Source organism: Opisthocomus hoazin, chromosome 12, assembly GCF_030867145.1.
Source record: "Opisthocomus hoazin isolate bOpiHoa1 chromosome 12, bOpiHoa1.hap1, whole genome shotgun sequence".
Taxonomy (NCBI): Eukaryota; Metazoa; Chordata; class Aves; order Opisthocomiformes; family Opisthocomidae; genus Opisthocomus; species Opisthocomus hoazin.
The window spans coordinates 18,706,803-18,719,266 of NC_134425.1; the positions used below are offsets into that span (position 1 = coordinate 18,706,803).

At 36.2% G+C, this 12,464-nt stretch overlaps 1 protein-coding gene across 9 annotated transcripts in view; it reads right to left on the minus strand.

The window, feature by feature from the left end:
• The window catches only part of FTO (FTO alpha-ketoglutarate dependent dioxygenase), a 251,628-nt gene that overhangs the window by 184,715 nt on the left and 54,449 nt on the right, over positions 1-12,464 (minus strand). For all 9 annotated transcript variants that reach the window (XR_012765343.1, XM_075433831.1, XM_075433825.1 and 6 more), the window contains one exon: positions 6,480-6,623. Coding sequence is in view for 8 of the 9 variants with exons in the window: in XM_075433831.1 (XP_075289946.1) it covers positions 6,480-6,623 (144 nt within the window). In the remaining variant the exon portion in view is untranslated. The remainder of the gene's footprint in view (positions 1-6,479; positions 6,624-12,464) is intronic.

Here is a 12,464-nt window from a genome sequence, read left to right on the forward strand (position 1 = left end):
ACAGGCAAGTTATTTGTCAGACCGTTCTCCTGAATTTGTGGTGAGGTAAGAGCCAACATGGTGTATTTTCAGCACAATGCCACAAACTCAGGAGAACTATGGCAGGGACATCTCATTTTAGCATCTATTACAAAAACAAAAAGCCACAAAACTTATGTGAACTGTACGATGCATGTGAGAAGTGACCTTTTATTTCATGTCACCATTAACACCAACTTAGCAATGTATTTGGTACAGTTTCAGAACTGTCACACAACCCCTTCTCCCTCTGAAAGCAGTCTGGACTTCCATGGGGATGCTGACGAGATGCATATGCCAAACTAACTACCTGCTAGGTAAGAAAGAAGCTTTGAGAACTGGATGACAGTTATCTGCTTACATGACTGTTTCTCTCTCCACTTCCCACACCTATGAAAAATGCTGTCACTTGTACAGACTCTTTTTCTGAAGTCTGATCAGGCTTTTTGCTTGTTTATAAATTTCAAAACACTACAAATTATCCATATTTAAAATAGTAATTATAGAAAACAATCAAGAAAAACTAACAAAGTCCAACACATGCTAGAGTGCTATCCTGACTGAAGAGAATTTTCTCAGGCAAAGCCTAAGCACACACATTAAAGCTATTCATATTTACCTGTATTAACAGGATACCATTTTGCCACCAGTCACTACGTAAATGTGGATGACCCACAATCCAGACAGTCTAATGCCTAAATCATTTGCCCCAAACTACTAACAATATTGTACAGAGCTCGTTTGCATTCAAAGGAACACAGCTTCACTGGAAACAGACACTTGGCATTTGAATGCTGGAAAAAAACCCTTCATTTTTCTGTCTGAGATAGAGCACCTGAGAAACAAGAAGGCTATTTCCTGCATACTTGTATATGGCAAAAACCATATTTCTTTTAAATAGATTGTTTTATTCTTTTATTTCTACTACTTTCTGCTTACCGCTTCTCAATGAATCATCTACCACGCTACTGCCAGATCCCATTATAGGGCTACTATAGCTGAAGCAAGATTTATTAAAAGAAATTAATCACATGTTTGATTGTGTACAGGTGGCCAAAGCCACCCTGGAAAACAAAGTTATCAATTTTGTCTGTTTAAATAATTTGGAGGTCAGATTTTGGCTTTACAGATGAAGTACTAAGAAGTCACACGAATGTTTAGCAGGCAATCTGATCAGTTGCAAATACATACAATTACTTGACACAGAATCTCCAGCTATAGAAACTAATGTTATTGTCATAACACCTAAACACGCTTCTACTATCAGATGCAGATTGTTAGTCCCTATGCAGATCCCTTTATCAGACAAGTTTCTCGGAGATTTTCCTGTAATTCACAGAGAGCTGATACATTTTGGAATTTGGATGTTGCATATTCTATTTTAAATTGCAGAAATAAGTTCAAGTCCTAGATCTTTCTGTCCCTCCCGTGTACAGACTTCTGTCATCCTGTTCCTTTCTCAAATACATCCCCGCCGGCACAGAACCTCAGCACAGTCCCCTCCGCCGCATGAAACTTCTGCCAGTTCCTCTCTTTTCTCTCTGATCCTGTTCTTAGGCCCTGTCCCTGCTCCGTCCACACCTCACCGTATACTTTCTTCTAGGCAGCCGAATTACTTGGGCACTTACAGCAGAAACATTGAAAGGGGTTGTATCGCCTTGGTCAAAAGATTGGACTAATGGTTATGTGAATGTATATACACTTAACTAACATACCTATACTTCACTAATTCTACTACTTTACTAAGCATCAGAGCAACAGTGATGTGAGGACCCAAAGCACTGAGAGGGAAAAAATGACTGTATACCCACGTAACTGCAGACTATTAAGATACAACAAATACAAGGCAGAAAGATCCGAAATTATTTCTAAGCCAATCCTTACTGAAAGGAGTAGGGCCTAAAGGCCCCAAACTTACCACTTATAGGTAAATTACTTCCCAGGAAAACACAAACCACAATGGAAAACACTCTCAGAATTAGCAACAGGGGTTTATGTCATCTTTCCTATCTCCTTTCAAGTGTTCTTTCTGAATTTTTCAGACAGTTGTCTTGTTGTCATCTGTTTCACGAGGCAGAAAATAGGGACAGTGGGGTTTACAGCACCAACAAAAGCTTTGATATTCTAAACATAACAAGTATCTACAAACAACAGTGAAATGGACTAGTGCTACTAGTTTTCCTTACTACCATAAACAAGTAATTTTCCTTTTAAACATATTATAGTGCAATCCTCAAAAGCACTGAAATGCTTTTCCACCATTTCCAATTCTACTTGTACCCAACAGCACACGACGCTTCAACAGGAAAACACCTAGCCAAACTAGTTTTACTGCAGGTATGTCAATAAAAAGCACCAGGAAGGTATGTCTCCTTCCCTGAGAAATTATGGGTCAATGGAATGCTACTTTCATAACAGAAAGCTGGAGGGATGATCTGTCCCTAGTTAAGAAATATTTTTAGTTTTTAACTAAGAAAAGTGTGCACAAACAAAACATAGAATTAAAAGGCTGAACTAAAAACAAGGTCTAAGATTTGCCAAACTTCCTGATCGAAGAGTTCGGTAACGACAAATACGTTTCTGGCGTTCGAAGTCTTAATAATCAAGGAATATATCATTTGGCTTAGATACGGACTCAAGGGAACAAAAAAGGGTTAAAAAACTCCAACACATTCAAGATGCTCGAGAGCAAAGAGGGTTCAAGTTAGTTTGTGGAAATAAAAGCAGATTAAATATCTAGAAATAGTTTAATGAGCCACTATATACATGTGGAAGTGTTTCCATTAAATATTTATGTTTAACCACAAGCCAACCTCTGCAATGTGTGCACCCTTCTTCTGGTTGGTTACGAAAATAATTTTTTGATGCTTCTTGAACTATAACTTGCTGGGGGGGGGGGATGGGTATAAGATTCCAAGTTCATCTTCATGCTGTTTTAAAACCCTAACCTTCAAGCAAGAGCTTGATCTATGGGAAACAGCTGCAGAAAAGTAAATCTCCCTTTGAAAAAGTCCAGAATGTATTTTTGTTACGTATGTTTTGAAGTCATGGTAAGAAAATTAGTGAAAATTGTAAATCTGCTTGCAAATCTGGTCATGTCTAGCCCAAAGATTAGGGGAAAGATTCCAATTTAATAGCAAGACCATGACAACCCTAGTTAAGCATGCTCTAGGACAGCGCAGAGGGGGTCCTTTGCTCACCTTCACGCGTTTTGGATTTATTGCACGCACCCAACACGTTTCATATTAGACACCCCTTGACTGTGTACTTGAGACAGCAGGGTTCAGTGTGCACTTCCTCTGCTGACCAATATATTATTCTAAATTGAGCTAAAGTGTTTCCGTTTCATGAGTGATATAAAGTTCAGATTTGAGTTTTTCGGCAGCAGATTTGCAGTCATTCGGCAGATCTTTCCTCTTCATATTAGGAAAAGTAAGCCTTAAAAAAAGAAAAAAAATCTGTCTTCCTGAAAATAATTTTAGATTTTGTTTGGTTTTGTTTAAACAAAATACATTTATATTATTGTAATAGCTTACTTCAAGGATGGATTTGATACCTCACGTTTAATACTAACATACATTTAAATTATGGCTTATGATTTCATCTGAAGAGGACTGCTGCAAACACAGGTGTAAATTTATATTTCAAGACTGCATTTTGCTAAAATTCCACCCAGAACGACAAAAAAGATTTTATAATGCCAATGAAGAGAGGAACATAAACATTACTAAATGACTACTAGAAATGCTACAAAACACTCACGATCTTTTTGCTACTGTGATATACCCATTGATCAGGATTTACAAGTTGCTGTACTTGCACATTACTATTAGAAAATCCGAGTTACCGTCGTTTCATATCTAATACTTGGTGTGTACAATATTTGGAAATAGTCAGGGTATTAGAGATACAGGAATTGATAGGACCTGACTTTTTAATTACTAGCAACAGACTGAATTTGACGTTTCAGTATTTTACAACATTCATATACAGCAGCAGGCACTATGCCATTTCAACAACTGGAAGAACAGACCTACAGAGTTGCTAAGTTTTTTGCTAGACTTGGACAAGTCAGTGGTAGTCAGAAATAGTACACAGTCCTGCCAACCAGTCCCTGAATGTCAACTAGCTGCAGTACTCTTATCTTTACATTGTATTTTGTAGATGCCTTGCATATGCTGCCACTGCTTTTAAAATAATGCCAGCAAGACGACTCTGCTTACTGAAATGATGTTCTGGAACATATGATGTATAAAGGCACAACATAAATGAATCTAACATTGCCTTCTTTATTGTCAAGTTACTTTTTATACAAAGTTTTCGTATTTTATCTTTTAGATGGCATCCTCAAGATGCCTCCTCTTAAAAATCAATTTAAAAACACACAAACAGTAAAAAATACACTAAAACTGTATACGTCCACTTACGTGGTCTTTCACTTCAAGTGAAAAACAATAAAGGCTGCTCTGTACATAGAAACCTTATAAATGGGCTAGTTAGAGAATACTCTCTCAGACTGGATAATATAATATTCTTTTTAAGGTAACTGAGAAAGAAAAATACAAAGGCTATGGAAATGCAGAAGAGATTATCAAACACCTGGTCTACAGAGCTGAAATCTGTAGCTCTTCAAGAAGTATTAATAAGAAAGTTATTTACACATCGTCTTCAAAAGAATGTTTAATATATCCTTTGTTTCCATCTAAACATGATGATGATGTTATGTCTTAAACTAACTTTCTGACCCACGCTTCATAGAGCATAATGATAATACTTTATCCCTGTTTATAAATCCCATCAGGGAATAAAAAAGATGTCCTTATGATCTGGTAACTCAGTCAACTACAGTCTACAGTATTTTCCATAAAAATACTGAGGTTAGACCCCTTCTTTTATTACTTGCCTTCTGCATCTGTTGCCCAGCAAAGCTGTGTATGCGCAAACTTTCCAGTCAGGAAGGATTAGATCAGAAGTTTACTTGATGCCCGAACTGCTATTGCATTAAAATAGATTAATAATTCCCTTTCTACAAATGTTTAACTGCCACTTAAACTTCACTTTCATTTAAGCAATGTCTCCATTTCCCTCCAGTCTGCTACTCTACATCCTCATAAATACAGAAAAGGGAGCCACATCCACACCACTGTGCCAAAGGACCTTGCGTCTTAACACTTGATCTGTACCTGTCTGAACACTTCAGAGCACAGGCAGTCCAGTGTTTTTTACACAAGATACTTCACTGATGACAGTGCACAGGATTCGATGAGGTAACGAAGAACAAGGAATGGTGTATGTTTTTTAAGATTGCCCGCAAATGTATTGCTTGTCATAAGTAAACTGTTTTCATATTTGTTGGAAGCTAAAAGTGAAAAAAGACTGTCAGCCCCAGATGCTGGCAGGGCGACAGGTCATTTGTGCCATCTCCCAAGTCACAAACAGAGAACACGCTGCAAGTGCTCTCACTCTTTGAACATGATGTCTGTCAAGCCAAGTCACTAAACAGGCAAACATGGTGATGCCAGAAGCGTTGTTGATGTTTTGTGTGATTTACAGCTACATTTGTTTAAACAAAAATGATAACTAAGAGAAACACAAGCCAAAAGAAAAAGCAACAGGTTTTCTATCAACAAACCTTAGCCACAGTACTTGCCTCTTTTCTTGCAAGGGAAAAACCTTAGTGTGTGAGCTGAGCTGCTCAAGTGCACGAACTCAATTTAATTTTCTTTTTTTAATCCTCTACACTTGAGACACTGAGACTCACTCTTGGACAATGACAACTCTGTTCATTATAATCTTAGTATAATCCCACTACTAGAAAACAGTATGTTTGAATATACACATGGAAAAGCATAGCAGAAGGAGAGAAGTGTCATGTCTAAAACTGGTGACCAATAAAATATCCACAGATCAGCATAATGGTTGACACTCCAAGAACCATGGTACCACAGAACTTTAAGACTGCTACAATCACAGCTTACATAATACATAGCCTATAAGCCAAACTCAAGAACGGGAGGTTTTTTGTTGAACTTAACAGACGCAGATGCACACAGTTACTCAGTACAACTACATTAAGAATGTGAACAGGAATCCACACCTACAAATATAAGGACGGGACAGATACAGCTCAACTTCTCACAAGATCTGGGGAACTTCTGCTTCCATCTGAAGCCTGACTTGGACTAGTAATTCTGACTGCACAACAGACAGAGAAGGTTTGAAAAGAATATTCTCCTTTTTTAACTGTGAAGTGAAAGAAACATTAGGATAAAAAAGTTCCCCAAAATACACTGAAAGCAGCCAGGGTAGGAGAAATCTATTACACACTCTAGCCATGTCTCATGTCTTTCTAAATAAGGAAAGTCCTAACTGAAAGGAAGGTACGATAACTTATATTAAAATCAGTGTCGTCATCTCTTGTTTTCAACATAAAGTTCACCTTCTTAGCCCTTGAAAATTACCAAGCATCAAGTAGAAGTCTCCTTGGTGAAGTGGTATTGCTAATCCAGGTGTCTCTATGTCCCATGCTACCTTCAAGCCTACGTGCCAAACAGCTGGGTCTCTTCCCTCCAGTTCTTGTTCATTACATTCTTGCATGGTTGAATCTTTAAGGAGAGAGGGAAAAACACCACAAAGATGACAGACAAGGTGAGAATCATAAAATACAAAAGCTGATCTAACAATACAGACTTAATAATATCCCACATCAGTACAATCTTAATAGGCTTAAACTTTCTATAATCTCCATTTGGTATAATCACCATCTCCAAATTCAAAAGTACGTAATAGGTTAAAAAAAAAAAAGCCATACAAGATGAAGAATTTTTTGCAAGCAATTGGAGTAAGATGAAAACTTCATGTTAACAACAAAGCGAGGGCAAGTCAAGGCAAAGTTTGTCATGGACTCAAGTTTTTGTGAAGTTCTCAAGTACAAGTAACAGGAGTTTTACTTAATCTTCACTTTTTTTATTTTTTACATTATTAAAACCATAACCATGGAAGAAACAAACAAAAAAAAACCACCATGCAGGAACACTGACATAAAAATAGATAACTTCTGAAAGAATTTTACGTCATAAACTGCCAAAGCATTTTACGAACAATTTCATGTGTTTACGTCCTTGCAATTTCACCATACCATAAACTTAGGCACAGTAAGGTGAAATAATGGGCACAAAACACAATCCAGACCAAAGTCAAGTGAATCTTGGAATCATATCTGTGATTCTTTTCTCTAAATTACCAGTCAAACATGCTAGATAACATGCACAAGAGCCAACAAAGCTTCAAGACATTTGTCACAGCACTTTTCTGATCATTAAGCAGCATGAATGTGTCGAGCTTGGGGAAAAAAATAATCCACTGCACAGAAATAGTATTTAGAGCTTAATCCCTCAGAACTATTTTCATAAGCTTACTTCACTGCAGTATAAATTGAAAGATACAGTCAGCATTTATAACAAGGTATTTGGGAGCTACGGTATAACAGTGTTATGGCTAAAGCAACAGAGCATTTTGACAGAGGGAGGACAAAGTTTTAATAAGCAGTTGGCACAGAACAACAGTGAACAGTCAGAAATCATCAGATATGTAGCATGCCTCATTATTGCTTATGACTTAGTAACAGTGTATGTCCATTTCACTGTCCATTTCAAAGGTGCTTTCATGTAATAACTTTCAAAACTTTTGTCTTCATTTAATTCCAGAATAAAAATACTAAAATAAAGATTTATAACTTTTACTATAACATGCCCACATAAAAAGTGACCTTGAACTCACACTTTGAAAATACTGAAGTCATTCATCTCACATGGTTACTGTGATGTTTGTTTAGTTGGGAGTAGCCTTTAATAATTAATAAATTGTCTTAATTCCCTATGTCAATTAAGTATTGCCTAAATTCAGGAAGCAGTGCACCAAAACCTATCAAAAAGCCAATCTAAAGTTCTTAGTCAAAACTCCTACTGTAAATTCAGTCCCCGTATTCCCTCCATTCACCGCTGCAGCTCTCATCAGCTGAAGCTTTGGCTGGGCAGCAGCTCTAGGCCTTTCTATCAAGGAGCACACAAATGAGAAAACAACAGCTAGCAAATACTCCGAAAAATCAATACTAAAGTCTTCAAGGGGCTTTCACATTTTCTGCCCTGTTCAGATAAATCGTAACTTAAGAAAAATGTTTTCTGAAAACTGCAAATAGGATGACTTTCAAGGCATTTTTAATGCAATACATCATGGATATTATAAAAAGAGGTAACCTTTCTGGGTTAACTCTCTCTGTTATGCCGCTTTCCCATTCACTTTGGCAGCAGCACTGTTCACAATATGGCACCAATAAAATATAGAACTACAATCAGAGACAGAAATTTCAATCAAAAGTTTCCTGGGGTCTCCTCATAAATCCAGCACCTTCGGAATGTGCTCGTTAAAATGACTTATTTTTTGCAGTTTGATAAATTTTTTATTGCTTAAGTATAGAGTTCAAATGTAGCTCACAGTCTCCTTTTCTCTATACTCTCAAGTATTGCACCTTATAATTATCAGCAGCAATTGAAACTGATTGCTCCTACCATGTTATTTTGGTAACAAATGGAAGCAAGCTGCTACTAGCTTTAAATGCAACCTACTCTAAAGTGAGAGCGGGGTGGGGGGGGGGAGCAGAAAAAAAAGACAATATTTGTGGCATACCTCTAGGTAGAACTGACAAACTTGTACATAAAAAGAAGTTGTTATTAAATTCTCTATGTCACACCTCAAGCACGACTGAATGCTGTATATTCATTGACTTAATTACAGTTCCCATGTAAGTGAAAACATTTGGACGCATCTAAACCATAGGTATTCGAGAGTAAATCACGTGGATCTTGCACACAGACAGCACCTTAAGAACACATATTTATTCTGGAGTAGACCATACAGAAATGGTCAAATGTAGCAGTATTTAATGGAAATAAAACTATCTGCAAATTTGAATTCTGTTCATTAAAGATTTATAGAATTTGGCCTGCAAGAAACCTTTATGGCTGCATCCCAAATGAAATGGTGCAACCAGGTAATAGGCTTACCACAACATAACTATACCTCACCAAACCTGTAATTAAGGCAGAACCATGAAAGAGAGAATGTAGCTGCAGAAAACTGGCACATTATGCTCATAACTAGACAGCTCCAATTGCAGAGATGTTCCAGCTATAAGACCCGATCTTATCAGGTTTGGGTCATGGTAGGTTCAGAACACCACAGAACTTCTTTTCCTGGATCTACTTTGGTTGCTGTTCCACAGCACAGAAAGTAAAAGCAGCCTTAAAAGGTTTCACTGCTTCAAGGCACAAAATCTTCAACAAGTGTTTGCAAGTTTTTTAAAACTCTGAAAGCTAAATGTTCTCTATTCAAGTCAAATTGTAATGTCAAACTATATCCTAAATGTAATCTTAAATCAAACATGATTTCTTAGACAACAGAATCACTGCCAACACATTGCTAAAAACAAGCAGGACTGCAAACATCTACTTTGTCATTAAATACAACTGATGGCTGTTACACAGAAAAAAGATTTTTTTTTTCACAGATTGATTTTTCCAGAAATCAAAAGAATTTACGCATGTGTTCTCTGACTAATGAAATATATACATTATTACTGTCTTCCATAACAATTTATATATGTTATATGCAAGAAGTGAAAAAAGTAGAGCATGCTTTGCTTTTCAGCAGCTGGTGGAAAAGAATGAGACTTAACCAGCGTTATTTCTTCTACCTTATTACTGAAAAGCCATAGCACAAGAGATTAATTAAATGGTACTAACATTTTAACTTTTGCTTGCAACTGACATTCACAAAAATAAAAATCAGAAGATTTGCCATCATTATTCTTATCAATTCATATTTGGAATACTGTGTCCAAATATCTCAATTAACTAAAGCACTAAAATAAGAACAACGAACATCCAGTCACCCCTTCATTCTACAAGGGGAGACCTATTTGATCAAATCAGTGAGAGCTTGGTAAAAAAAACCCCACAACCCACAACAGTTAAAACAAATGATGACTTCTTTTTCGAAAACAGGGGTTCAAATCTATTATTACAAGAGTAATTGGATCATTAAAAATTTGTGATTCTCTCAGAATATAATTCAAACTGTCCAGAACCTGTAAGTTACAGGTGTGACCATTTCACTCATGTATTCATTTTTTAAGTAGTAATATATATTTTTCTACATACCATTTCTGTTCTTTCAACAAGCAATATTTCTACTACATTATTGACATTAGAAACCATTTCATGTATATGTTCTCATCCTGTACAAATATCTACTCCATGACTTTTATCCACTAAGCAGCATATAAAAAGGATTATTGGTCAACTACATCTTTAGATTGAGTTCAATTCTGAACAACTTTTGTAGTTTCAGGATTTTTTTTTTTAAACTAGTGAGGAAACACATGTCTGTAGTGAATCGCCATTATCTTTATTCACAATTACTGTAGAAATGTAGCTGTCATTAGGTCTAGTGCTAGGATATTGCTTCTAACACCATGGTGTCAAAAACAAATACAAACAGCATTTTACAAAACAAGCAAGCATAAACGCCCCTTCATGACTGGCCATTACTGCGACTAACTGCAAGTGTGTTCAACCTTTCAGCAGTACCTTGTCAGTGAACAGAGCCAGTTCTTTAGTACTTCTAGAGATTTATACAAGGAGTAGCCCTTACAGCAAGAAGATAAAAAAGATACTGTAAAGAATCTAGTGAAAACTACTTATCTAACCTCAAACATAGTTTGGGTAAGGCAGGAGAAAGATGGACACTTGCAGTGACTATATTATTTTGTGTTTCTTTTAAGTTGGTAACTGAAACAAGTCTCTACTTCAAAGAACATCCATGGAACCAACTAGTGCTCTGCCTAGCAATAAAATTCCCTACAAAACTTACAAAGACCTGAGGGAAAACTGTTCATTAGGAAAATTTCATGAATAAAATCCAGTTTTTGTAAAAGCCCTTATTCCATCAGTATCTGGATGGCAATTCACTTTTATAAATAGAGCAGGAAATAAAAATGGGTTATTGGCTTAATATATTAAAATCCTGAGCAAGTTTTTACCTTAATGCTCTCATGTGATAGGATATTTGTAAGCTAATGTGTTATTAAAAATCCTAAACTGGCCAAAATTTGGAATTCCTGTTCCATGGTAAATTCTGAAAAGTAAATTAATTCCGAATACTGTTAGTGTCAGTATAATTGAACACACATTCTGTAACGTATTCAGTTCTGCATATGCACCATGACTACCATTCATGCACTTTCATGCAGTATATATATTAAAAGGAAATTTCCCAAAAATTTGTAAGGGCCTATCCTTATGACTTGGTAATCTGCTTTTAACCTAGTGTAATACATTTTATTTTAATGTAAATAAAAGCAAATACTATTCAGAAAATCATGAAGCAAAACGTCTATCTTATTTTGCTGTTAGACACGTACGTCATTTGAAGTTGCTTTGAAACAGTTTGGCACTGGAAACAAGAAAATAAACAGTGATACTAATTAGAATATCAGCTTGTTCCAATATCTTTACGTTGGCTCTCAAATTTCTTTTCTGGCATATTAAAAACTGCTTCTACTCCAATTAATACTGATGAAAGTTTCAAACATCAAATTTTCATTATGGCATCAAACACTGAACAAGTGAACAAGAAAGTGAAGTTGTTTCAATTACAGTAATATCTGCTTTAATACTATTTAATCAATTAAGTAGGTACCAAACAAACGATATAAAAATCCAAATTGCTTTGGCAGCCCTGGAAGCCCTAGCTTCCCCATGCCCAGGGCTGCCACGGATCCTCGGTGTCTGGGCTACCACAGACAGCAGGGACAATGTGAGGAATAGAAAGCTGACAAAAAATGTGCAAGACCTGGCAGAAAAGAGAATCAAGTTATTTTTAACAAAAATAAATATGCTTAACTTAAGTTTTATTTCCCACAGAATTTGTGTTTTCTCCCAGAAAATTACTAATCCATCTAATCGACAACTTCTAAGGAAAAATCGTTCCATCAAAAAATTTCTGACCACCTCTTTTCTTTTTATTCTGTATTCTGTAATGATTCTGTGACAGTCTTCATACACTACAGTGAGAATTCAGCGCTGACTCAATGCTAAACGAATTAATGGAGTAACTACTAATAAAAGACACTGGCGTAAAAAGCAAATATATTCATGGAAAAAGGAAAGAGGAATCAAGACACAATTCTACAAAGATTTAACAATCTTCAGAAAGATGTGCAGCTTCTTCATGCTTCACAGTTACAGAGAGCTTGGTAAGAAAGTAAATACTGACAACCTTTGTGAACAGTAGAAGTCACCAACACATTGAAGTGACATGTAACTGGAAAGAATAATATTATAAGCACTGAAAAGTTTATGAACATCAGCATTTGAGAGCTATAAACA